General features: G+C 44.2%; 1 protein-coding gene across 5 annotated transcripts in view; it reads left to right on the forward strand.

Annotated features, from left to right (window-relative positions):
- LOC145348007 (uncharacterized) overlaps window positions 1–24,790 on the forward strand; it is a 521,035-nt gene extending 496,245 nt beyond the window's left edge. Inside the window, exons 1-3 of one of the 5 annotated variants that reach the window (XR_013887894.1) lie at window positions 16,228–16,575; window positions 18,003–21,162; window positions 22,850–24,790. Coding sequence is in view for 3 of the 5 variants with exons in the window: in XM_080196101.1 (XP_080052227.1) it covers window positions 3,077–3,091; window positions 18,065–19,126 (1,077 nt within the window). In the remaining 2 variants the exon portion in view is untranslated. Of the gene's footprint in view, window positions 1–3,076; window positions 3,092–16,227; window positions 16,576–16,940; window positions 17,026–18,002 lie in introns of those variants that run through there. The other 4 variants (XR_013887895.1, XM_080196101.1, XM_080196097.1 and 1 more) reach the window with 4 other exon arrangements.
- Window positions 24,791–25,831: the final 1,041 nt, after the last annotated feature.

Raw genomic sequence — 25,831 nt, forward strand, 5'->3', positions numbered from 1 at the left:
AAGTCTGACAACACCAGGTTTTAGTCCAACCTATTTATTTGATAATATTCTCACTAGCTTTCGAGGGGACAGCCTCTTCGTCACCTGACGAAGAGGCTGTCCCCTCGAAAGCTAGTGAGAATATTATCAAATAAATAGGTTGGACTAAAACCTGGTGTTGTCAGACTTTTTACTGTGTTTACGCCAGTCCAACGCCGGCATACCCACATCATATCAATATAAACCTCAGGGATTGACTTGATTAGTTCTACATGACAGATTTCATAGACTTCTATTACCACAGTTGGGTGCCTGCAATTTCAATTTGATTTACAACTCCAAGTGGTTATGGACACTTTGAAGTGGGATTATGAATTTAATTGTGTTTATAAGGGATTATGCAATTGAATGAAAACTTTGTTTTTATGTGGGATAATGTAATTGAAGGAATGTAAATGTTATAATTAGGTTGTCACAATTTTTAAAAAGTAAATAAATGTTCAGAAGAATAAAGTCTGCAACAGACACTTGGAACTTTATTTTATTAAACTTCAGCATTGGGTATATCTCAGGACCGTTGTGGATAATGGGAGAATTGGCATTGTTGTGTCGAGGCAATGAGTGGGAGGAATGGGTTGGTTTGAGTTGCCACTAAATGACATAGGGACGAGGAAAGGCCAACTGGACTGGGTGCTATCTGGGGGTTATATGTTAGCATGCAGGGTTGGAGGGGCCATGGGTAAAAGGCATGACACTGAGTGTATGAAAGGCCATGCGGATGGTGTCTGGGGAATATTTGACATGGAAGGGATGTGGGGAATGTGTGAGGGGTGATGGCTGTTTTATGTTTTTGTGTTTTTAAACTTCAGTACAGTGCCAGTTCCCCAAGACAGGCCTTCAACACAACCCACCCCTTCATCCAATGTCCTCCACGTACATTCCAGGGTCTCAAGGCCTGACTCCCAGGTTATTACATCACCCTGGAACAAATATCCTAATATCCAGATCCTTTCTTCTGGGTGGGTTTTCTGCAGTCAAACAGCTCAGCACAGAGCACCAAGTAAACAGCTGACTCTTCTCACACAGCATAAGGGGCATTCTTGTATGAATGGATATTACAGGATGCCATTGCTTTAAAAAAAGATTGTTCATCTCTGGTAATTGTTTAACAGAGATTTCTAGTGTGGGAACAACATCCTTCATTCTCAAAGGCTTTTAAACTGATAACATCAGTGTGGGATGTGTAGTCTTAGATGTGTTTGATAGCAAATCAGAAGAGGAAGACCCACAGCACCCGAGACATAGATGATTAATAATGGTGGAATAAGCACGTACACAGGACAGGGAAATGCAAAAGAGAGGGTGACAGGAGGGAGAAACAGAAGAGATTGGGAAAGGAGAATGAACTTCTGCTTGGGAAGTAACATCATTACTCAGGGAGAGACTGTGGAACATGTGGAGTAATACTGACTCGGGAGCAGCACTGACTTGGGGGATGACTCTCTACAAGGGCAGAAACTTGGAGAATTCTCTTGCTTTGAAAATGTTAGTGACTCAGAGATTGCTCCAAAGTGACCAACTCTGAGGAACTAAAACAAGGCACATCTGATCATGGAATTTCAACAGATGGTTTGTTGATAGTGTTGGGGGGAGGGTGGTGAATGGGTGATGGATGGGAAAATGAAGTAGTGGCAGTGGGCCGTCAATTAGTGAAGGAGGAGGTGGGCTACTACTTGGCCTGCTGAATATTTCCAGCAATCTTTGTTTCAATTCTAGTTTTTAAAGGACAGAAGCAGGCCATTCGGCCCATCTGCTTTCTACTTTGCTTACATTCCACATGAGCTTCCTCCCTACCCATTTTCTCTGTGTCTCTTGCTAATACAAGATGGTCACTGATACCCATCTGCACACAGGCACAGATCTGCATTGTCACTCCACTATGCCCAGCTTGCCGGTACCCTCTACACGTGTCAATGATATCACCGTGCGCATACACTACTTTCCTGATTCTGTGTTGTAAATACTCTGTAATATTTATTGAGCATCATTAGTTGCTGGCAGTGTTTTTCTGTTTTTGTCTAAAATCTTACATATTAATAAACATATTCATTTTACTTTGTTCGTAATGGTTTGATGGTATGATGTATACTGCTTTTAAAATGAGGTGGGGGGAGTGAGAGGCAGCTCACATATGTGGTCTCTGGTATGTTGTAGTCACTAATGATTGGTGCTTCATAGGATGGACCAATGAGGTGATCATGTGGTGTAGTGGGTAATGTCCCTGCCTCTGAACCAGAAGCTCTGGGTTCAAGTTCCATCTAGGACTTGATGTCCAAGAAAGTCTGTTCATAATGTCGCTGAACAGGTTAAGTATCAACCTGGAAAATTCTTTCAATGTGCCAATGGCAGGTGGTAAAAGTGCCATGCTTAGTGTGGAGTGGCACCCCTCAAGCTATAAGCCTCTAGTGACAGAGTTGTGACCTATTTCATGGAAAATGCTTGTTTTGGGAACAGATGAAAGTCTGCCTTTGGCACCACTAAGTGCAGGAAGAGAAATAACTAAGCACTTATAGAGCTGACAAGGTCCATTTCACAGGAGGCATCCTCTGCTTCGAGAAACTGCCCTTTTTGCTGCTGGCAGTCAAACAAAATACCAAAAAGAAAGTCTGAATTACAGCATCTAGGATCAATTTGATTATAAACAATCTGAAGTAAGAAGTGAAATTTTTACAGGACGTTAATGGTATTCTGAGTACTAGATGCCAGAACCGCTGGAGGTAGACAAGCTGAGTGCAATGAGAGCTGTTGTACGAATCAAACTGAAAGAAGCAGCAATGAAAGGTCAATATGTGAATGATTCTGCCACAATTCTTGTCACATTGAAGTTGTATATGGGGCACAGGTTAGAAACTTGCAGTTTTAAGTCATTTTCAGAGCTTGGAATGTGAATCAATATAAATTTCTTGTGTTGAACAATCTCTTTCCCTCATCCACAAAAATCACATCTCTGATATACAAATGCTTGACTCCCTCCAAGGCCTGAGTCTGACTGTGGCCTCAAATGGAAAACTGACTCCCTCTCCATCAGTGACAGGAGTTTTGGACAATCTATGTCAACTGGGAGTTAAACAATGCTGTCTAAAACACAGCTGTGGTTATTTGTGAAGCAACATCTTTGTTCCTGGCTATTGTCCAATCTGTCAATGGCAGCAAGGTAACAGAGTAAAATACTAAAACTGTGTTGGCAATAAATGCAGCCTTTTAGCGCAGTGAGATGCAGTTTATACTAAAGCAAAACCAGAACAAAACTCTTACTACTTTTGTGAGCAAGCACCCATATAAATTCAAGAAACTTTGACCCAACTCTTTGAATTATGAATTGTGAATGAGGCCCTAAAAACATTAGTGAGGCAATTGACAGAATTCAGAAACATTTTGAAGCTTTGTCAAGTGAAATCATGTGAAAATCGGTCAGATCAGGGGAGCTTTGACATCATCAGATCTGAAAGTGATCAGTGGTATGGAAGCTTCCATGAGAACCAAGCTTTCTGAAGGTTCAGCTGTGGATGATCAGTCAGAGTGAAGCTGGGAATGAGAATATAAAAACCATAAGGTTTATGTATAGTTTGTAATCTCATGCTGTGAACATGCTGTCCTGCACGTATGCAGAAGTGCCATTAATCACACTCTGTAGACTAGCTGTACCTAGTACCAAGTGTTTTAACTGTTGTGTAAGGATCTATTGTGATGACAGTCTGTACAGATTTGATTGGCTTTTAGAACATTATGAACTGTGCGTGCAGCTATACTACCGCTCTATTGGTGTAAAAGAGACAAGGACAAGTTGTAATAGGCTAATGCTCTGGAAGCCTGCCTACAGACTGGGATAAGTGTTTGGAAAAAGTAGAACAAAGAAGTTAGTTTTGCCTGCGTGTGCAGGACCACTGATGCCTGCCCACCCTAAGGAAAACTAGCTCCGACGTCATAAAAGAATAAAGGTATGAACTTCTATCCGGAGTTGACTTGATTATTATCAAACCAAGCCGAACGCAGAGCGCCGAACCTTAGAAATTGTCAGGAAGAAGTGTGAGTGGGCTCCATTCATCATGAACCTGTGACTCTTTCTGACAGGAGAGAGACAAAGCTTTTTGTCTTCTCATCAAGACAATTCACAAAAATACAAATGGTGAAGAAAACAACAATTTATACTGCATGAAAAGAGAGTGCTGATTTGTTGGCAAGTGGACTCTTATTGGTAGAAACGTTGAAATGGAGAATACACCAGTAACAGTTGATTGTTGAGCTTTGTTTAATATCCAAACTGGTAAAGATATTACCCTGAGGAATGAACAAGGGAATGTCTGTCCCTAAGCTTTTGTCAAGTTGTTAAAGCCTCAATATGTGTACATGCTCCTTTTGTCTTTGTCTACAAAAGACAGGGTCCTATGTGTGAATGTAAGTTGCTTCCTAGCTTCTATTAACACTCAATTCAAGAGAATGTGTGTTAGGATTTCCCAGCTCAGGACAAGAGGGAAATACTGCAATAGTTTCCATAGCATGATTTTTCTCCCTTCTTGAAGATAGTTACAATTGTCACATTCCTGAAATTGGGCTGTCGGCGGGAGGAGGGGGCAGAGGTGGCGGGGGGAGAGAGGGTTTTTTTTTTCTCTGAAATACAAAGGATAACTTCATGAAATCTTGGTGTGAGAAGTCCACTAGCTTTGAAGCCCTCAGTTAAAATACCATCGGAGCTGCATGCTTCGTTCTTTTTCACGTTTGATTGTTTGTTGCAACTCTCCTATCAATGGAGACCCACCCATGGATTCGACCACAGGCAATGGGTGATAACCTTAGTCTATAGATGCCATGGTGATTTCAAAGAAGATTTACATGTCATGATGATCAGCAGATTGTTGGCTTTCTTGGAATTTCTCTTCCCACCATATGTCCTTTATCTTCTAGGTATTCCTTTGAGTATCAGTCTTGAGCTGTTGAAGTTCTGCTTTCTTGAATTGTAACCTTGGGTTGACCAGGCAATAAAGTCAGATCTTTTTTGTTCCAGGTCACATATCTGACCATCACATTCGTTGAACTGGTCCTGGTATTAATGATGATGCTCAAGCCCAGCAGATTTTATTTTGATCTCATTGTTTGGGAATTGAGTTGTGTGTGTGAATATTTCCCAGATTGGTCATGAGCTGCTCCTGGAAATTTTCTCTTCAGTCGGCTATTTTAAGTCTGAGGCATTGATCTCCCTTTTGGACTTTTGGGTCTTGTGATATCTTGTTCACCGCCGATTCAACAAGTCAACAATCTGTCCAGCAGTCATCAGTTCTCCCACATGGATCGAGTGATACAGACATCACTTAGAACTTTGACTTGGATTTAGTCCTTCCACAGGAACCTTCAACATGGTATTTGTTGTCAGACAAATTCAAGAAAAACGTCGAGAATAACACCAAGAACTCTGCATTACATCCATTGACGTGACCAAAGCATTTGACTCAGTAAATTATGAGGCTCTGTGGTTTGTGCTCCACCAATCTGGATGTCCAAGAACTGTCCATCACAATTTCTGCAATTGCTTCATGATAATGTAACTGTAACTGTCTTGAGTGGGAGATCTGAAACAGAATCCTTCAAATTTCAGACTGATATCAAACAAGGCTGTGTGATAGCCCCTTTCTATTTGCAATCTACCCGACAGTGACTATTCTGCTCAGCAAAGATCAGCTGCTTCTCTTTTCTCTCTGGTGGTATTAGTCTATGGAATTCTCATAACCAGAAAGCAATGACTGGGTTATTGAATTTTTTTAAGGCTGCGTTAGATAGATTTTTGACAAAGAATGGATACAAGGGTTATGGGAGACAGACAGGAGAGCCATGATCTTATCGAAAGACAAAGCAGGTTCAAAGGGCCAGGAGGTCTATTCCTATTTTTCTTAACTTATTAATTGCATAATTCAATCAAAACTTCTTCAAGGCCTTGAATTAATCTTAATACAATGATATAATAGTGAAGGATACAACACACCTGAAGAGGGCACTATCGAAAATGGGTTCCTTGACCTTGTGTTATTAACTCAATCAAGACTCTTATAGAATTCATAGTATCCCAATGGTGCGGAAGGAGGCCATTCGGCACATCAAGCCTGCACTGATAACAGTCCCACCCAGGCCATATCCCTGTATCTCCATGTATTTATCCTGCTGGTCCCCCTGATACGAAGAGGCAGTTTACCATAGCCAATCAACCTAACTTGCACATCTTTGGACTGTAGGAGGAAACCCACACAGACATGGGGAGAATGTGCAAACTCCACATAGACAGTTACCAAAGCCAGAATTGAACCTGGGTCCCTGGCACAGTGAGGCAGCAGTGCTAACCATTGTGCCACTGTCCTGCCATTGATTTTAATTAATCTGCTGATTATAAGTAAAATTCTAACCATCTCAGAACTATCTGCAGAGACAGAGGAGCGGAGGTAGGAGAAAATTACTCCATCTCTCCTGTATTTCCTCTCCTGTACATATGCTGATTCCATCATTCCATGTGATCATTGCCTTAGATGCTGTGGGTCTTCCTCTTCTGATCTGCTCTCAAACACATCTGAGGCTACACATCCCACACTGGTGTTGTCAGTTTGAAAGTCTCTGAGGATGAAGAATGCGATTCCCACACTGGAAATCTCTGTCAAACATTTACCAGGGAAACTGAGACACCAGCTGCAATAAGTGAGATTTTATTCAGATGGGATAATGACAAGTTTGATTTCAGTAAGGCGCTTGACAAAGTCCCTTGGTTGGTTGAAAAGGTTAAGGCTCATGGAATACAAGGACAGGTATCTAGATGGATTGATAACTGGCTTGGTAATAGGAGACAGAGAGTAGTAGTGGTGGAAGTGTCTTTTTCTAGCTGGAGGTCTGTCACTAGTGGTGTGCCTCAGGGCTCAGTACTGGGACCTCTTCTATTTGTAATATACATAAATAACTTGGAAGAGGGAGTACGTGGTGTGATCAGCAAGTTTGCAGATGACATGAAGATGGCTGGACTTGTAGACAGTGAGGAGCAGTGTCAGGCAATACAGCAGGATATAGATAGGCTGGTATATTGGGCAGATAAATGGCAGATAAAATTTAATACTGATAAATGTGAGGTGATGCATTTTGGAAGAAATAATGTAGGGGGGAGTTATATGATAAAGGGTAGACCTATGAAGAGTATAGAAACGCAGAGGGACCTGGGGGTGCAAGTGCACAAGTCTTGGAAGGTGGCAGCACAGGTGGAGAAGGTTGCGAAGAAAACTTATGGTATGTTAACCTTTATAGGAAGGGGTATAGAGTACAAGAGCTGGCGTCTAATGTTACAGTTCTATAGAATGTTGGTTAGACCACATTTGGAGTACTGTGTCCAGTTCTGGTCACCTTACTACTGGCAGGACGTGGAGACCCTGGAGAGAGTGCAGAGGAGGTTTACCAGGATTCTGCCTGGTATGGAAGGACTGGGTTATGAGGAAAGATTGGACAAATTGGGGCTGTTTTCCTTAGAAAGACAGAGAATGAGGGGAGAGCTAATAGAGGTGTATAAGATTATGAAGGGTATAGATAGAGTAAACAGTGGTAAGCGTTTTCCTAGATTGGAAACAAATATTACGAAGGGCCATGGGCTTAGGGTGGAGGGGGGGGTGGGTGGGGGGGGGGGAGGTATAATTCAGATGTTAGAGGGAGGTTTTTCACACAGAGGGTTGTAGGGGTATGGAATGCACTGCCAAGTAAGGTGGTGGAGGCAGACACACTGGAGTTGTTTAATGGATACTTAGATAGGCACATGAGCGGAATAGAGATGGAGGGATATAGGAGACTGTTTTAAATAAGGATCAAGAGCCTTGGGACGTTCCTGGGAATCAATTGATTCCTACGGACCTTCCAACATATTTTCTGGCTCACTTGTTTAACTTTTGAGCTCTGGGGATTCCCTTGAATGTTTGCATAAGATGTGCATATTATTGATGTTTTTCTCTTTTAATCCACAGGTGCTTCAGTCCGCCTTGTTGTCCAACAAGGGGCATACACGCAGTGGGTCATGTGAGGGCTGCTCTCGGATGTTTCGACAGTAGCCTAGTGCTTCATATCATAAGAACATAAGAAATAGGAGCAGGAGTAGGCCATCTAGCCTCTCGAGCCTGCCCCGCCATTCAATAAGATCATGGCTGATCTGTCGTGTCTCAGTTCCTCATCCCCGCCCTCTCCCCATAACCCTTAATCCCCTTGCCTATCAAAAACCTATCAACTCGCGTCTTAAAACCCGTGTCGTTAGTGTACGCTTAAACTAGACCAGCTGATGGGCAACACGACAGCTCAGAGACTATCACTGTTTGCTGTGCAGATACATGGATTTGGGCCAGTATCTGTGGGAGTTTGCGCATTCTCCCCGTGCTTGCGTGGGTTTTCTCCAGGTGCTCCGGTTTCCTCCCACATCCCAACGATGTGCTCTTAGGCTGATTGGTGTAGCAAACTGTCCCTAAATCTCCCCTCAATCTGGTTTCCAATCTGGAGTGCCATAAGAGTAGACAAGGGTCAGGGGTGGAAGAGGGAACTCACAATGTTAAAATGGCGGTGCGGGCTCGTTGGGCCGAAGGGCCTGTTTCCCATGCTGTGTTGTTCTTTGATCCACTGCTCAAAGTTGCCTCTGTTTCAACAGTCAGTTTCCCAAGCTTCAGGAAACTCATGCTACTGTGCCACCAAGCCTCACCACAATTGTGTAAGAATCTTGTTAAACACCTAACACTTGAATGGCTTCTTCCATATGTATGTATCAATGCTTCATGAGTGTCACTCAGTACGTGAAGTCTTTGTCAGACACCTCACACTGAAACATCTTTTCCTCCATGTGGATGTCTCAGTATTTCATGAGTGTTGCTGTCAGACTCAGTCACACACCTCACTTGAAACCCTGCTGTGTGAATGCGATGGTTACTGAACATACCCCAAACTGTTCAAAATCCTTATTACACACCTCATTGTGAGTGTTTTCTTCTCCCCTATGTGAATGCATCGATAACTCAGCAGGCCTGGCAATTGTGCAACGCCCTTATTACACACCTCACAGTTGAATAATCTCTCCCCAGTGTGAACGCATTGATGTATGTGGAGGGTTGATGGATGTGAAAATGATTTATTATACACTTTACTTGTGAAAGTATGCCCCAGTGTGGATGTGACAGTATCTGCGTAAGGTCAATGAACACGAGAACATTTTGTTGCACGTTCACAAGTGAACGTTTTTTCCCCAGTGTGGAAGCAACGGTGTTGTGTGAGAGCTGATGACCGAACAAAGCTCAATTGTACAATTCACACCAGAATGGTTTCTCCCCAGTGTGAATGTTCTGATATTCCAGAAGACTCCTAGATATTGCAAAACCTTTATTGCAAACCACCCACTTGATGGGATTATCCCCTGTGTGGATTGTCTGATGGACCAGGAGGTTTGAAAATTATGTGAATGCCTTATCACACTCCTTATATTTAACTGGCCTGACTGGTTTTTCCTCTGTGTGAATGCGTTGCTGTACATGGAGGGCGGATGGTGAGATAAATGATTTTTCACAGACAATGTAGACAAATGATTTATTTGCTGTGTGAACATGTTGGCTGTCAGGAATTGAGCTGAGCACCAGTTGAGGCCACACGCCTCACCCTTGTATATCTTCTCTTGTTCAGCTCTTGTGTTACGAGTGATTTAGCAGATGCACTCTGTGGAGCTCTGCTCATTCACTGCAGACCTGAGTCCATGGTTAATGATGAACGATTGACGTTCTCACCACATTTGGAGCACACCCGTGTTACTTCCCAGATCACTCACAGCTGAATCTTCTGAAAGGTTGGTTCTGATGGAAGGTTCCAAACCACTGACCGGTTTCAGATCTGATGATATGTCCAGGCTCCCCTGAGCCAACCAGTTTCTAGATGTTTCACTGACCAACTTTCTCTGTGTTGAGCAATGCTGTGAAGAGACTGGATGTCTTCTCACATATGTGCAGTTATTCCTTGGTTTAATTTGATTTGATTTATGATTGTCACGTATATTAGCATGCAGTGAAAATTATTGTTTCTTTCACGATATACAGACAGAGCATATTGTTCATAGAGAAGGAAATAAGAGAGAGTGCAGTTTCAGTTATAGCAAGGGTGCAGAGAAAGATCAACTTAGTGCAAAGTAGGTTCATTCAAAAGTCTTACGGCATCAGGGAAGAAGCTATTCTTGAGTTGCTTGGTATGTGATCTCAGACTTTTGCATCGTTTTCCCCTGACAGAAGAAGGTGGAAGAGAGAATATCTGGAGAGAACTATACTGGCTGCTTTGCCGATGCAGCGGAAAGTGTAGACAGAGTCAATAGATGGGAGGCTGGTTTGCGTGATAGATTGGGCTGCATTCAACAGGTGTATACTGCATATACAACTATGACTGTGTGGCCAAATTCCCCTCTAATTCGATTTTCAAATTTGCTGACAACATCACCGTAATGGGACAGATCTCAAACAATGACGAGACAGAGTACAGGAATGAGATAGCGAATCTGGAGGAACTGATGCAGCAACAATAATCTCTCCTTCAATGTCAACAAAATGAAGGAGATAGTCATCGACTTCAGGAAGCGTAGAGGAGAACATGCCCCTGTCTACAAAGAGACTATGCCGTCGCACCTCTCTCACACTCCTCAACCACCTCATACACCAGCTTTACAGCAAACGCCACACCCTGGAAACTAAAATGGAATACATATTCTCAACTTGCGTTCAGGACGCAGACCAACTGTGAAACTCTGCCAAGCAGATGAGACAAAGAAACTACACCACCTACATGCACACTAAAAACAGGAAACTTGAAAAACTCGGCATCACCACCAGCAACAACCAAGCCTCCCCCAGCACCACAGTAGAAAACATCACTACCGCAGGGAGGTCCATTGTCAACTTGTCGGACTACACACTTCAATCAGATGAAATCGAAGTTCTCAGCCGAGGGCTCAGTTTCTGCCCCACCACCAAAATGGACCCCATCAGTCTCGCAGCAGACACAGAGGAATTCATCAGGCAAATGAGGCTGCGGGAGTTTTTCCACAAACCCCAAGAGGCCAACAGTGAAAACAATGAGACAGCCGATGAACCAGAACACCCGACAGAGAGGTCCACAGTGCAGCAACCCAAGAGGAAGGAGTCCAATTGGACTCCTCCGAAAGGCCGCTGCCCTCGACTGGACTTGTATGCCCAAACCATCAGGAGGTGCGTTAACACCAGATTCATCAGCCGCACTCACAAGACAGCCCCGAACATCACCCAAGCACAACGCAACGCCATCCACGCTCTCAAGACCAACCGCAACATTGTCATCAAATCAGCAGACAAAGGAGGGGCCATCATCATACTGAACAGAACGGATTACTGTAGTGTACCGACAACTAAACAATGAGGAACACTACAGACAGTTACCCACAGATCCGACCAAAGAACACACTTGTCAACTCAACAATCTGATCAAGACCTTTGATCTGGACCTTCAGAGCACCCTCGGTGCTCTCATTCCACATACTCCCTGCGTTGGAGATCTCTACTGCCTCCCAAAGATACACAAGGCAAACACACCCAGCCGTCCCATCGTATCAGGCAATGGGACTCTGTGTGAGAACCTCTCCGGCTACGTTGACGGCATCCTGAAACCCATTGTACAAAGAACCCCCAGCTCTTGTTGTGACACTACGGACTTCCTACAGAAACTCAGCACACGTGGAGCAGTTGAACCAGGGACACTCCTCGTCACAATGGATGTCTCGGCGCTCTACACCAACGTCCCCCACAACGATGGCATTGCTGCGACTGCTTCAGTACTCAATGCCGACAACTGCCAGTTTCCAGATGCAATTTTACAACTCATCCGCTTTATCCTGGACCACAATGTCTTCACCTTCAACAACCAGTTTTTCATCCAGACACACGGGACAGCCATGGGACCAAATTCGCACCTCAATATGCCAGCATCTTCATGCACAGGTTAGAACAAGACTTCTTCACCGCACAGAATCTTCAACCGATGCTACACGCTAGATACATCGATGACATTTTCTTCCTTTGGCCTCATGGAGAAAAATCACTGAAACAACTATATGAGGACGTCAACAAGTTCCATCCCATCATCAGACTCACCATGGACTATTCCCCAGAATCAGCTGCATTCTTGGACACACGCATCTCCATCAAAGACGGTCACCTCAGCACCTCACTGTACCGCAAGCCCACAGACAATCTCACAATGCTCCACTTCTCCAGCTTCCACCCTAAACATGTTAAAGAAGCCATCCCCTATGGACAAGCCCTCCGTATATACAGGATTTGCTCAGATGAGGAAGATCATGACAGACACCTCCAGACGCTGAAAGATGCCCTCATAAGAACAGGATATGGCGCTCGACTCATAGATTGACAGTTCCGATGCGCCACAGCAAAAAACCGCACCGATCTCCTCAGAAGACAAACACGGGACACGGTGGACAGAGTACCCTTCATCGTCCAGTACTTCCCCGGAGCGGAGAAGCTACAACATCTTCTCCGGAGTCTTCAACATATCATTGATGAAGATGAACATCTCGCCAGGGCCATCCCCACACCCCCACTTCTTGCTTTCAGACAACCACTCAACCTCAAACAGACCATCGTTCGCAGCAAACTACCCAGCCTTCAGGAGAACAGTGACCACAATACCACACAACCCTGCCACAGCAACCTCTGCAAGACATGCCGGATCATCGACACGGATGACATCATCACATGTGAGAATACCATCCACCAGGTACACGGTGCATACTCTCGCAACTTGGCCAACGTTGTCTACCTGATACGTTGCAAGAAAGGATGTCCCAAAGCATGGTACACTGGGGAGACCATGCAGACGCTACGACAACGGATGAATGAACATCGCTCGACAATCACCAGGCAAGACTGTTCCCTTCCTGTTGGCGAACACTTCAGTGGTCACGGGCATTCAGCCTCTGACCTTCAGGTAAGCATTCTCCAAAGCGGCCTTCACGACACACGACAGCGCAGAGTCGCTGAGCAGAGACTGATAGCCAAGTTCCACACACATGAGGACGGTCTCAACAAGGATCTTGGGTTCATGTTGCACTATCTGTAACCCCTGTAACTTGCCTGGGTTTGCAAAACCTCACTTACTGTTCTGTCTGGAGACAATACACATCTCTTTAACCTGTGATCAGTGCTCCTTCCACTCACATTGTCAGCCACTTTAAGACTTGAACAGCAGGTTAGGTGTAAAGATTCGCATTCTAATCAGTAATCTGTAAACTGTCTGTGCTTTATATGCTCTGTCTGAGGCCAGAACTCTCCATTCACCTGACGAAGGGGCTAACCTGAAAGCTAGTGAGTGTACTATCAAATAAATCGGTTGGACTTAAACCTGGTGTTGTCAGACTTTTTACCCTGTCTACATTAACAGAAACAAAGCAGAAAGCATCAAGAGCTTCAAGTTTTTAGGCATTCAGATCACCAACAACCTGTCCTAGTGACCACCCCCCATACTGACACTGCAGTTAAGAAAGCCCACCAACGCCAGAAGACTCAGAATCCATCACGCAAACCAGCTTCCCATCCATTGACTCTGTCTACACTTCCCGCTGTCTCGGCAAAGCAGCCAGCATAATTAAGGACGCCAAGCACCCCAGACATTCTCTCTTCCAACTTCTTCCATCGGGAAACCGATACAGAAGTCTGAGGTCATGTACCAACCGGTTCAAAAACAGCTTCTTCCGTGCTACCATCAGACATTTGAATAGACCCACCTTGCATTAAGTTGATCTTTCACTACATCATAGCTATGACTACAACACTACATTCTGCACTCTCTCCTTTCCTTCTCCATGAATGGTATGCTTTGTCTGTATAGAACATAGAACATAGAACATTACAGCGCAGAACAGGCCCTTCGGCCCACGATGTTGCGCCGACCAGTTTTTTTAAAAACAAAACACTGACCCACTAATCTAAACCAATCCCTTTTCGTCCATAAACCTATCCACAGATCTCTTAAACGCCCCCAAACTAGGCGCATTTACAACTGCAGCAGGCAGGGCATTCCAATCCCTCACCACCCTCTGGGTAAAGAACTTACCCCTGACATCCGTCCTATAACTACCCCCCCTTAATTTAAAGCCATGCCCCCTCGTGCTAGCTTTCTCCATCCGAGGAAAAAGGCTATCACTATCCACCCTATCTAAACCTCTAATCATCTTATATGTTTCAATAAGATCCCCTCTTAGCCTCCTTCTTTCCAGCGAAAACAACCCCAAATCCCTCAGTCTCTCCTCATAGGACCTCCCCTCCATACCAGGCAACATCCTGGTAAACCTCCTCTGCACCCTCTCCAAAGCCTCCATGTCCTTCCTGTAATGTGGGGACCAGAACTGCACACAGTACTCCAAGTGCGGCCGCACCAGAGTTGTGTACAGTTGCAACATGACGCTGCGACTCCTAAATTCAATCCCCCTACCAATAAACGCCAAGACACCGTATGCCTTCTTAACAACCTTATCTACTTGATTCCCAACTTTCAGGGATCTATGTACACATACACCTAGATCCCTCTGCTCCTCCACACTATTCAAAGTCCTCCCGATAGCCCTATACTCAACACATCTGTTACTCCTACTGAAATGAATTACCTCACACTTCTCTGCATTAAACTCCATCCGCCACCTCGCGGCCCAGCTCTGCAACCTGTCTAAGTCACCCTGCAAACTATGACACCCTTCCTCACAATCTACCACACCTCCGACTTTGGTGTCATCGGCAAACTTACTAATCCACCCAACTATACCCTCATCCAGATCATTAATAAAAATTACAAACAGCAGTGGCCCCAAAACAGATCCCTGAGGCACACCACTCGTAACCGAACTCCATGACGAATATTCACCATCAACCACCACCCTTTGTCTCCTATCTGCTAGCCAATTCCTGATCCAAGTACCTAGATTACCCCCAATCCCATACATCTGCATTTTCTGCAGAAGCCTACCATGGTGAACCTTATCAAACGCCTTATAGCGCGCAAGAAACAATACTTTTCACTATATGCTAATACATGCGACAATAATCAAATCAAATCACAACGTTTTGTAGTTTCTTGTGGCCTTGGGCAGAGCAGGAGAAATACCAAGCTGTGATGCAGCCAGACAAGGTCCAGAGGGGCAATATTTTTTACACAGAAGGAAGTGAATGTCTGGAACAAACTGTTAGAGTAATAGTAGAGGCAGGTACAATTTTGTGTTTTAAAAAGCATTACAGGAGTCAGATGGGTATAGAGGGACATGGGTCAAACGTGGACAATTGGGACTAACTTAATGGTTTAAAAAAAGGGCAGCATTGTCAAGTTGGGCCAAAGGGCCTGTTTTCATGCTGTAAACCTCTATGATTCGATCTAAGCATCGTGGAGGATATGCCCCTGTCTACATCAACAGGGATGAAGTGGAAACGGTCGAGAGCTTCAGGTTTCTAGATGTTTAGATCACTAACAATCTGATCCCTCCATGCCCATGCCATAGTTAGGAAAGCCCATCAATGCCTCTACTTTCTCAGGAGGCTAAGGAAATTCGGCTTGTCCACTACGACTCTCACCAATTTTTACAGATGCATCATAGAAAGCATCCTTTCTGGATGTATCACAGCTTACTTAGTATGGCTCTTGTTCTAAGACCGTAAGAAACTACAAAGGGTTGTGAATGTAGCCCAGGCATGCAAACCTGCCTCCCATCCATTGACTCCATCTACACTTCCCACTGCCTCAGAAAAGCAGCCAGCATAATCAGGTGAATTCTTTACCTGACGAAGGGGCAAACCCTGAAAGCTTGTGACTTCACTATCAAATAAATTGATTGGACTTTAACCTGGTGTTGTGAGACTTCTTACTGGGTATTTCTAGCACAGAAACAGACCATTTGGCCCATCTGCTTTATACTTTTTTTTTAACTTTATTCCAATCCAATCAAGTCAAATTAAACTCAATTCAGAGTCCCAACAAGTTGGGACATTCCCGATCCAAGCTGACAACACAGGGCTCTCACCTCCTGTCTTGGGCTTGATCTACATGATCCAAGCTGATTGGAGTAGGTGTAGCTCCTCCTCCAGGGCTTGATCTTATTTGCATCTTAGCCAAATGGCCGAGATGCCGCTTTAAAAAATTGCTTCAAATGAAGCTGAAATGTAATCTAATGACTTCAACCAAGTGCAGCATGTCGATACTACACTTGATCTTAGCAAAAAGGCCGATCTGCTTTATACTGGCGCTCATTATCCAGGAACTTTCTCCCGAAATATTCTATCTCACTTGTGTTTCTTGTCAATCCAAAATGGTCATCGATACCTGTCTGAGTGAGTATTGCGCCCTAGTGTGCATTCAGATTAGACAACGCTTGTTGTCCAGTCAGTCGGACAGCTCTGACTGGTGTGAGTTTTTCCTCTTCAGTTGTACACAGAGAATCTCCTGCAATGGTGAATCTTCCCACCGCCATCGCTCTGGTTCCTACCAAGGGTCAGTCTCTGCTTTTCTATTCGGTTCAGCCGCTCGGGGCTCGCGCTTCCTCACATTCCAACTCCCGAACGCTGGGAGCCAACCGCCGTTGCGCGCGGCAGAACTACACCTCCCATCAGGCACCGCAGGCTGGCTCGCTTCCCGATTTCATACTGCCGCTCCTCACTGCGCAGGCCCGGCACCACATGCAGTATGGGTAATGTAGTTCCGACCGGTTGAGAGTCTCGAAAGAGGTTGAGCATGAAGTCCCGACCCCTCATAAAATTAGAATGCCAATAACGGCAGAGCTCGTGCTCTGCTTCTCCATGTTTGGGTGAGAGTCCCGTCAATCAGAGCGCTGAGCTGTTTGATTGGAGCTGTGTGTTGGATATTGAGTGTGTTTATTGGAAGTATTTCCCTTCTGATTTACAGGCTGAGTTTTGTTGATGGGTCATTGCTGAATATGAGAAGGTGAGGTGTAATTATCTGGGAGGAGCAGAGACATTTCTTGAAATGTATTTTAATTATTTCTTTAAAGATTTTACCTGAAGGCCTCGGCATTTCCCCAAAAGCCTGGGCTGGGATTTGATATTTTTGCCCAGTGCTGTGCTAGGTGAATTTAGGATGTGTAGTTTGAGTAAGTGCAGTGTATCAAATTTCCTCGGATAAGCCAGAACCTTTCAATCAACTACACTGAAGCATTATTTTCCTTAGCTTCTAGCCGTTCCTGCCCAGTGTGTTTTCTGCAGATAATTTGGGAAAACAAGAGGAGAGATTACAAAATTTCAATTGAATTAACATTTTTGCTGAATGTTATTATATTAAACACATATTCTAAAGATGAAACTGGTTTTCACCAGCACGATTCTAGCTCACAGTGAATTGATAACCTGGTTTACACTCAACCAGACTGTTTTTAACATTGTCTTCACGGTGCCTGGGAAGATAGGGGTCTGGGCAGAGGAATGAAAGTAGCCACATTGTCTGCTCCTGGTTACTATCCAGTATCCTTGCTGGAAACAGAGGCTGTGTGCCAGGCAAATGAGGAAAAAGACAGGACTTGCATCTGATCCACCACGCAAAGGAAGTACAGACTGGCACTTATTGTAGAACAGTCTTTAACTGAGGAATCAGCCCCTACATAAAGGAGGAGAGGTAGTTGGAGGAAATCATGTTTCCTTTTCCTGTTTTACGGAAGCGTTGCACTGTACAACACCAGAGAATTCAGAGAGGATAGACAGTGTGGATAAATCCTAGTCATCACTCAAGGAACAACTGCCCAACTGTGGGAAGACATTCAGTTCCTTCATAGCATTGGTCACACTGAGAAGGCTGGGTTGTGAAACATTTAGTCAGGGTGATGCGAGAAAGAAGTGTGAGTGTGCTTCAAGTTTGTTAGGAGTTTGAATTATTCATTGAGCCTGATGAACCACTGCTCATTCCTACAGGTTAGCAACTGTTTGATATGTGAGGAGGGACCCACAGGCTTTTAAGTTCTCCCAACGGAAAGGTGCATCTATTGAACAGCCACATGGAGGAGAAACGATTTAAGTGTAAGCTGTGTGAGAAATCATTCTCTCAGTCATCGACGCTCCTTGAACACCAACGTATTCACACTGGGGAGAAACCATTCAAGTGTGAAGTTTGTGACCATGTCTTTGCACAGTCATCGATTCTGATGAAGCACCATAGGATACACACTGGTGAGAAACCTTTCAAATGTGAGTTGTGCGGCAAGTCATTTTCGCAATCATCGAACCTCCACACACACCAACGCAGTCATACAGGGGAGAAGCCATTTACGTGCGAGGTGTGTGACAAATCATTCTCTCAGTTAACCACCCTACATGTACATTATCGTAGTCACACAGGGGAGAAACCATTCACTTGCAAGGAGTGTGGCAAGTCATTCTCACGTGTATCAACTCTTCTTATACACCAACGCATTCACACTGGGGAGAAGCCATTCTCCTGTGATGTGTGTAATTTTGCATTTTTGGAGTCAAAGTCCCTTCGTGTGCATCAACGCATTCACACAGGGGAGAAACCATTCAGATGTGAGATCTGCAATACATCGTTTTCACACTCATCCACCCTCTGTGCACACCGACGCATTCATACTGGGGAGAAACCATTCATGTGTGAGATCTGTGCTAAATCATTTCCACAATTATCTTACCTTCGCGTACACCAACGTGTGCACAAAGGAGAGAAACTGTTTAAATGTGAGGTGTGTGACAAAGCCTTCACGCGGTCATCAAACCTCTTGGCCCATCACAGGATTCACACAGGGGAGAGACCCTTCAAGTGTGAGATTTGTGATAAAGCTTTTGTGAGGTCTTCAAGCCTCCTGATGCACCAGAGCATTCACTCAGGGGAGAAGCCGTTCAAGTGTGAAGTTTGTGAAATGACCTTCACTGAGTCCTCGGGACTCCTGAGGCACCAGAGGATTCACACAGGGCAGAAACCCTTTAAGTGTAAGATGTGCAATCGAGCCTTCACACAGTCTTCGAATCTCCAGAGACATCAACGCATTCATGCTGGGGAGAAGCTGTTTCTGTGCAAGGTATGAGATGTATACATTTTGGAAGGTCATTGGATTTCCTGTTTCATCAGAGGATCCATACATGAGTAACACTTCAAGTGTAAGGTTTGCGATTAAGTTTTCATAATATCTTCACCGTCCTGTGAGGCCACATGATTCACATTGGAAAGGCGTGATACTTGCGACAAGGCTTTCCTTGAAGCACCAATGGAGCCAGACTGGAGAGAAACTGTTCAGGTGTGAGTTGTATGACAAGTAAAGTCAATGTACCTCTATGTCCATCAACACAAACACAGAGAAGAGAGAAACTCTATTAGTGTAAGTTCTGTAATAAAGACTTCACACAGTTGTCTGACCTGAAAATCAGTGAACCCATATGGGAGACAAACTCTTTCAGTGTGATCTGTACCAGGATTGTTTCACCTACTCCTCTCTCATCAAACAACGACATTTCCACATGGACTTGGAACCGGCTGACCTGTTTCTGTTAACTGAGAGTTATCTATATTGTTTACCCTCCAGTGCTCACACAGGAGAGCTTCCAAACCACTATGTTTCTAACCTCTCCCACCATTAGTCCAGTTCATTCAAAAAGGCAATTTAACCTTTGACCAAATCGCTAAACATTATGAAAAGAAGACATCAATATGTATAGAAGCTCCTGTATAAAGTTGGCATCCTTTCAGTGCGGCATCATGTACAAGCCACTCTCTCACTCTGACCAAGAAGGCAATCAGATACTCAGTGGTTAGAAAGGCTTCAGCTTCTCATCTACAGCACAAGCAGTTGGGGGAGGAGCCAGTCCTGGGATAGTGATGGAAGGACTTCAGTTAGCCTCAGCATCCTAGTCTATGGTGGGGGAGAATCAGCCAGGAATCCTGTTCCTCACCAGTGAGCCCAGCTGGCAAGTCAGGGGCAGGGCAGGACAGCTGTGACACTCTCCATTGTCTCACAATATTCACTGTCTGGGTCTACACATGCTGAATGACCATTTGAACAGAACACTAGAGGCCAATCGATGTCCACAGTCTGTACTCCAGGTCAGTATCTTGAGGATTGAAGGGAATGTACTTACCGAGCGTTTTAATACAGTCAAACATATCAAAGTGTTTCATAGAGACGTAATCAGAGAAAAGATAACATTGAGACAATGAAAATATTAGGAGGGGTGATCAACAATATGGTCAACAAGGTGGGAATTAAGGAGGGTCTGGAAGGAGGGGAGAGAGAAAACATGCAGAGAGGATTAAGGAGAGAATTTTCGAACATAGAGCCTGGATGGCTGAAAACTTGGCTGTCAGTGGTGAAGTGAAGAAAGTGGGAATGTACTAAAGGCCAGAACAAGAGGAGCACAGAGATCTCGGAGGGAGATGGGGCCAGAGGTAACAGGGAATGAGACCTTGGAGCAATTTGTATGTGACCATGAGAATTTTAATTGGAGGCACTAGGGTACTGAGACCGAGTGTACGTCAGTAAATACAGGGGTGATAGGTGTGTGAGTTAGGATAGAGATCACAGAGTTTTAGCTGACCAGAAGTTTCTGGTGGGTGGAAGATGGGAAGCTGGACAGGAGAGCATTGGAATGATGTAGTCTAGTCTCGAAGCAACAACGGCATGGATGAGGATTTCAACAGCAGATGCACTAATAAGGCGTGGGTGGGGTATTGGAAATGGGTAATGTTACAGAGGGGGAAGTAGGGAATCTTGTGATGGAATTGTTTTCCTCTATCTACTCTGTCAACTTGCTTAATCATCTTAAACACATCAATTAGATAATCTCTTAATTTTCCATATTCAGGAAAATGCAAGCTTAGTCTTTTGTCATAATTTAACCCTTTTAGTCCCAGGAACATTCAGGTGAATCTTCACTGCATTCTTTCCAAGATCAATATATCCTTCCACAGGTGCGGTGCCCTGAACACATTCTCCAGATAAGTCTAAACAGAGCTGTATACAGCTGGAACATAACTTCTACAAGGACACAGTTGGTTTGGGGGAAGAGAAGTTGTGGAGGTGTGGGAGCTGAGAAGCAGGGAGATCGATCAGCAAAGAAGAAAGTAAAGGTAACTTTTGGAACAAGGGTGTAGAAAGTGAATATAAGGGACTGGTTAAACCAGACTGACGGTGACAGAAGCATTGTGGTGAATGGAGGGTCAAAGGGCAGAGAGTTGGGAATTAGAAAGTGCTGTCCAACTCACCTGGGGAAAGAGTGTCTTCCAAGAGTAGAAGCTGATTGGTCCATGAACCCCTGTGACCACTGGTTCTCTGTAACCATTGGTGGGTGTGTATGATGGCAATGAGCTCCATCTTGTGTTATTAAAATTCAGTATCATTTCTGACCGTTGGAATTGGGAGCCAGACTAAAGCACAGGGAATTTTAAATAAATTTCTATCTGTAGCATTCTGACAGTTTCTCCTGATGTGATTGTATGTGTGTGTTAGTAAAGTAGCCAGCTGTCAGGAGTGGGTTTGGGGTAGAATCAGACCCTGCTATAGTTGGTGATGTGAATTATAGACAGATCCTCTTCAGATGATGGGTGGTTGATTAATACCATGGGTATTAGTACCTTGGGAAGCAGATTTAGGACTGAGTTGAGGAAGAACTTCTTCACACAAAGGGTTGTGAATCTGTGGAATTCCCTGCCCAGTGAAGCAGTTTTTAAGCAAGGATAGATAAATTTTTGAGCAGTAAAGGAATTTAAGGGTTATGGTGAGCGGGCGGGTAAGTGGAGCTGAGTCTATAAAAAGATCTTATTGAATGGTGGGGCAGGCTCGAGGAGCCAGATGGCCCACTCCTGCTCCTATTCTTATGTTCTTACGTAATGTTTGTACTGTTCTGCCTGGGAGGACTACTATCCTGAGTATATTGAGGGAGTGCGGGTGAGTCTCTACAGACCTGTGTTTCCTCAGCTAATCGTATCTTTGAAAGTGTTAGTAATCATACAAGCTTAAAAATCACATAAGCTACTATGGGAAAAACCATGGGTCTCTATTAAGGCTGACCCAAATAAGCAATAAAACCCTGTTATGAGGGAGGAGAATATAGGTTTTGTGGGAAGCCATTGACATGTTCCCATGTTTGCTGATATTATTCACGGTTCTTTCTCTTCAGATGTTTTCTCTCTCTCCTTTAAATTTGCTATCAACTATCTCCTCAAAAAAAAACAACCCTTGACCCCTGTCCTTGCAAACTGTTATCCAATCTCTCATCTCCCCTTTCCACTCCAAAGTTTTTGAACGTGTTGTGACCTCCAGAACCCTGGAAAGGGACGTGGGGGCATACAGCAGGTAAGGAGCAGAGTGAGGGGTCAGAAACAGGTTGTAATTAATATAATTAATGGAGTATAAATCCCAGTGCACCTCTTTTGCCAGTGGAAACTGAGACAGCAGCTGCAATATGTAAGATTTTATTCAGGTAAGACAATTTTCATGGTTAAATTAATTAGATCATGGCTGATCTGTATCTTAACTCTATCTACCTGTCTTGACTCTGTTACTGTAAATCCCCTTGTCTAACAATAAATCTATCAATCTTAGTTTTGAAATTTTCAATTGACCCCCAGCCTCAACAGATTTTAGTCAGGAGACAGTTCCAGATTTCCAGTCCCGTTCTTGTGAAGAAGAGTTTGGTGACATCATCCTGAACAGTCTAGCTGTAATTTTAATGTTCTGTCCCCTTGTTCTGGACTCTCCCACCAGAGTAATAGTTTCTCTCTAATTACTCAATCAATTTGTTTAATCATCTTAAAGGAGATAGTCATCAACTTCAGGAAGAATAATGGAGGACATAATGGAGCTCCTGTCTATATCAATGGCGACAAAGTAGAAATGGTCGAGAGCTTCACGTTTTTAGGTATCCAGATCACCAACAAACAATCTGAACTCTCTCTACGTGGACTCTAGAGTTAAGAAAACCCACCAAGCCTCTACTTTCTCAAAAGACTAAGGAAATTTGGCATCTCTGCTACGATTCTGTCCAACCTTTGCAGATACAAGCATAGAAAGCATTCTTTCTGGTTGTATCACAGCTTGGTACGGCTCCTGCTCTGTCCAAGACTGCAGGAAACTACAAAGGGTTGTGAATGAAGCCCAGTCCATCACTCAAACCAGCCTCCCACCTGTCTACAATTCCTGCTTCCTCGGAAGAGTAGCCAGCATAATTAAAGACATAATGCAACCCGGACATACTCTCTTCCACATTCTTTCGTTGGGATAAAGATACAAAAATCTGAGGACACATGCCAACCGACTAAAGAACAGCTTCTTCCCTGCTGCCATCAGACTTTTTTGAATGGACTTACCTTGCATTAATTTAATATTTCTCTCCACCCTAGTTATTACTGTAACATTACATTCTGCACTCTTTTTTCCCTCTCCATGTATGGTATGCTTTGTTTGTATAGTGAGCAAGAAACGATACTTTTCACTATAATACGTGACAATAATAAATCAAATCAAATAAACATCTCAACTAAATCACCTCTTAATTTTCTCTATAAGGGGATGCAAGCTTACTCATCAACCTATCCTCATAATTTAACCCTTTTATGTTTGAATGATTTTCCACTCACAAAGCTATGCTGACTGTCCCAAATCAGCCCTTGTGTCTCTAAATGCCTGTAGATCCTGTCTCTCAAAACACCTTCCAACAACTTACCCACCATAGATGTGAGGCTCACTGGCTTGTAGTTCCCAGGCTTTTCCTTGCTGCTCTTTTTAACATTTGCCATCCTCCAATCTTCACGCACCTCACCCGATGATTCAATGATTTACATATCTCTGCTAGGGGACCCGTAATTTCCTCCCTAGCCTCTCACAATGTCCTGGGATACACTTCATTAGGTCCCGGGGATTTATCTACTTTGATGCGCTTTAAGACTTCCAGCACTGCCTTCTCTGTAATATGTACACTCCTCAAGATTTTACTATTTACTTCCCCAAGATCCCTAACATCCATGCTTTTCTCAACAGTAAATACTGATGAGAAATATTTAGGATCTCAACCATCCCTTATGGATCCACTTTGATGACCTTTATGATCCTTAAGAGGCTCTACTCTCTCCCTTGTTATTCTTTTGCCCTTTTGTAGAAGCTCTTTGGATTCTCCTTTGCCTTATCTGCCAAAACAATCTTGTGTGTTCCTTTTTTAACTCTACTCCTAAACCCGCTATGCTCTTCAAGGTATTCACTTGATCCCGGCTGCCTATCCATGTCATGCGCCTCTTTCTTCTTGGCCAGGACCTCAATATCCCGAGTCATCCAGGGTTCCCTACTTCTGCCAGCCTTGCCCTTCAGTCTAAGAGTAATGTGCTTACCCTGAACCCTGGTTAACACACTTTTCAAAGCATGCCACTTACCAGACATCCCTTTTCCTTCCCACAGACTCCCCCAATTAACTTTTGAAAGTTCCTGCCTGATACCATCAAAATTGATCTTGCCCCAACTTAGAATTATAACTTTTGGGCCAGACCTATCATTCTCAGGTGTGACAACGTGACAAAAGTTGTGGCAGAATCATTCACATATTGACCTTTCATTGTTGCTTTTTTCCAGTCTGATGTGTTGTATAGCAGCTCTCATTCCATTCAGCGTGTTGACTTCCAGCAGTCCCAGCATCAATTACTCAGAACAGTATTAATGCCTTGTAAAATTTTCACTTCTTCCTTCAGAACGTTTAGAATCATTATTTATCAGGTGCTGTAATTCAGACTTTCTTTTTGGCATTTTAAGAACATAAGAACATAAGAAATAGGAGCAGGAGTAGGCCATCTAGCCCTTCGAGCCTGCCCCGCCATTCAATAAGATCATGGCTGATCTGTCGTGGCTCAGTTCCACTTTCCCGCCCTCTCCCCATAACCCTCAATCCCTTCTCTTATCAAAAACCCATCAACCCGCTTCTTAAAAATATTTAGCGAGGCAGCCTCCACCACTTCAACGGGCAGAGAATTCCAGAGATTCACCACCCTTTGAGTGAAGAAGTTCCTCCTCAACTCCGTTCTAAACCGCCTCCCCTTTATCTTGAGGCTGTGCCCCCTAGTCCTACTGTCTTTTTTGAGCGGGAAGAGTCTCTCCACCTCTATCCTATCCATCCCATTCATCATCTTATACGTCTCAATGAGATCTCCCCTCATTCTTCTAAACTCTAACGAGTACAAGCCTAGTTTATTCAGCCTCTCCTCATAGCTCAATCCCCTCAACTCCGGTATCAGCCTAGTAAACCTCCTCTGCACTCCCTCCAGGGCCAAAATATCCTTGCGCAGGTGCGGCGCCCAAAACTGCACACAGTACTCCAGCTGCGGCCTCACCAATGCCCTATACAGCTGCAGCAAGACCTCCCTACTTTTATATTCAATCCCCCTCGCTATGAAGGCCAGCATCCCATTCGCCTTCCTGACCACCTGCTGCACCTGCAAGCTGGGTTTTTGCGATTCATGCACAAGGACCCCGAGGTCCCTCTGCACCGTCGCCTGCTGCAGTTTTTCGCCACGTAAGTAATAGTCCTTCCTACCATTCTTCCTACCAAAGTGGACCACCTCACACTTGCCAACATTAAATTCCATTTGCCATTTCCTGGCCCATTCGCCCAGCCTATCTAGATCCTTCTGCAGACTCTCCACACCCTCCGCACAATTTGCCGTTCCCCCAATCTTGGTGTCATCAGCAAATTTCGACACCCTGCACTCGGTTCCCTCCTCCAGATCATCTTTTGTTTTGACAGTAAGCAGCAAAAGC

Source organism: Carcharhinus amblyrhynchos, chromosome 9, assembly GCF_965287045.1.
Source record: "Carcharhinus amblyrhynchos chromosome 9, sCarAmb.v2.hapA, whole genome shotgun sequence".
Classification (NCBI taxonomy): Eukaryota; Metazoa; Chordata; class Chondrichthyes; order Carcharhiniformes; family Carcharhinidae; genus Carcharhinus; species Carcharhinus amblyrhynchos.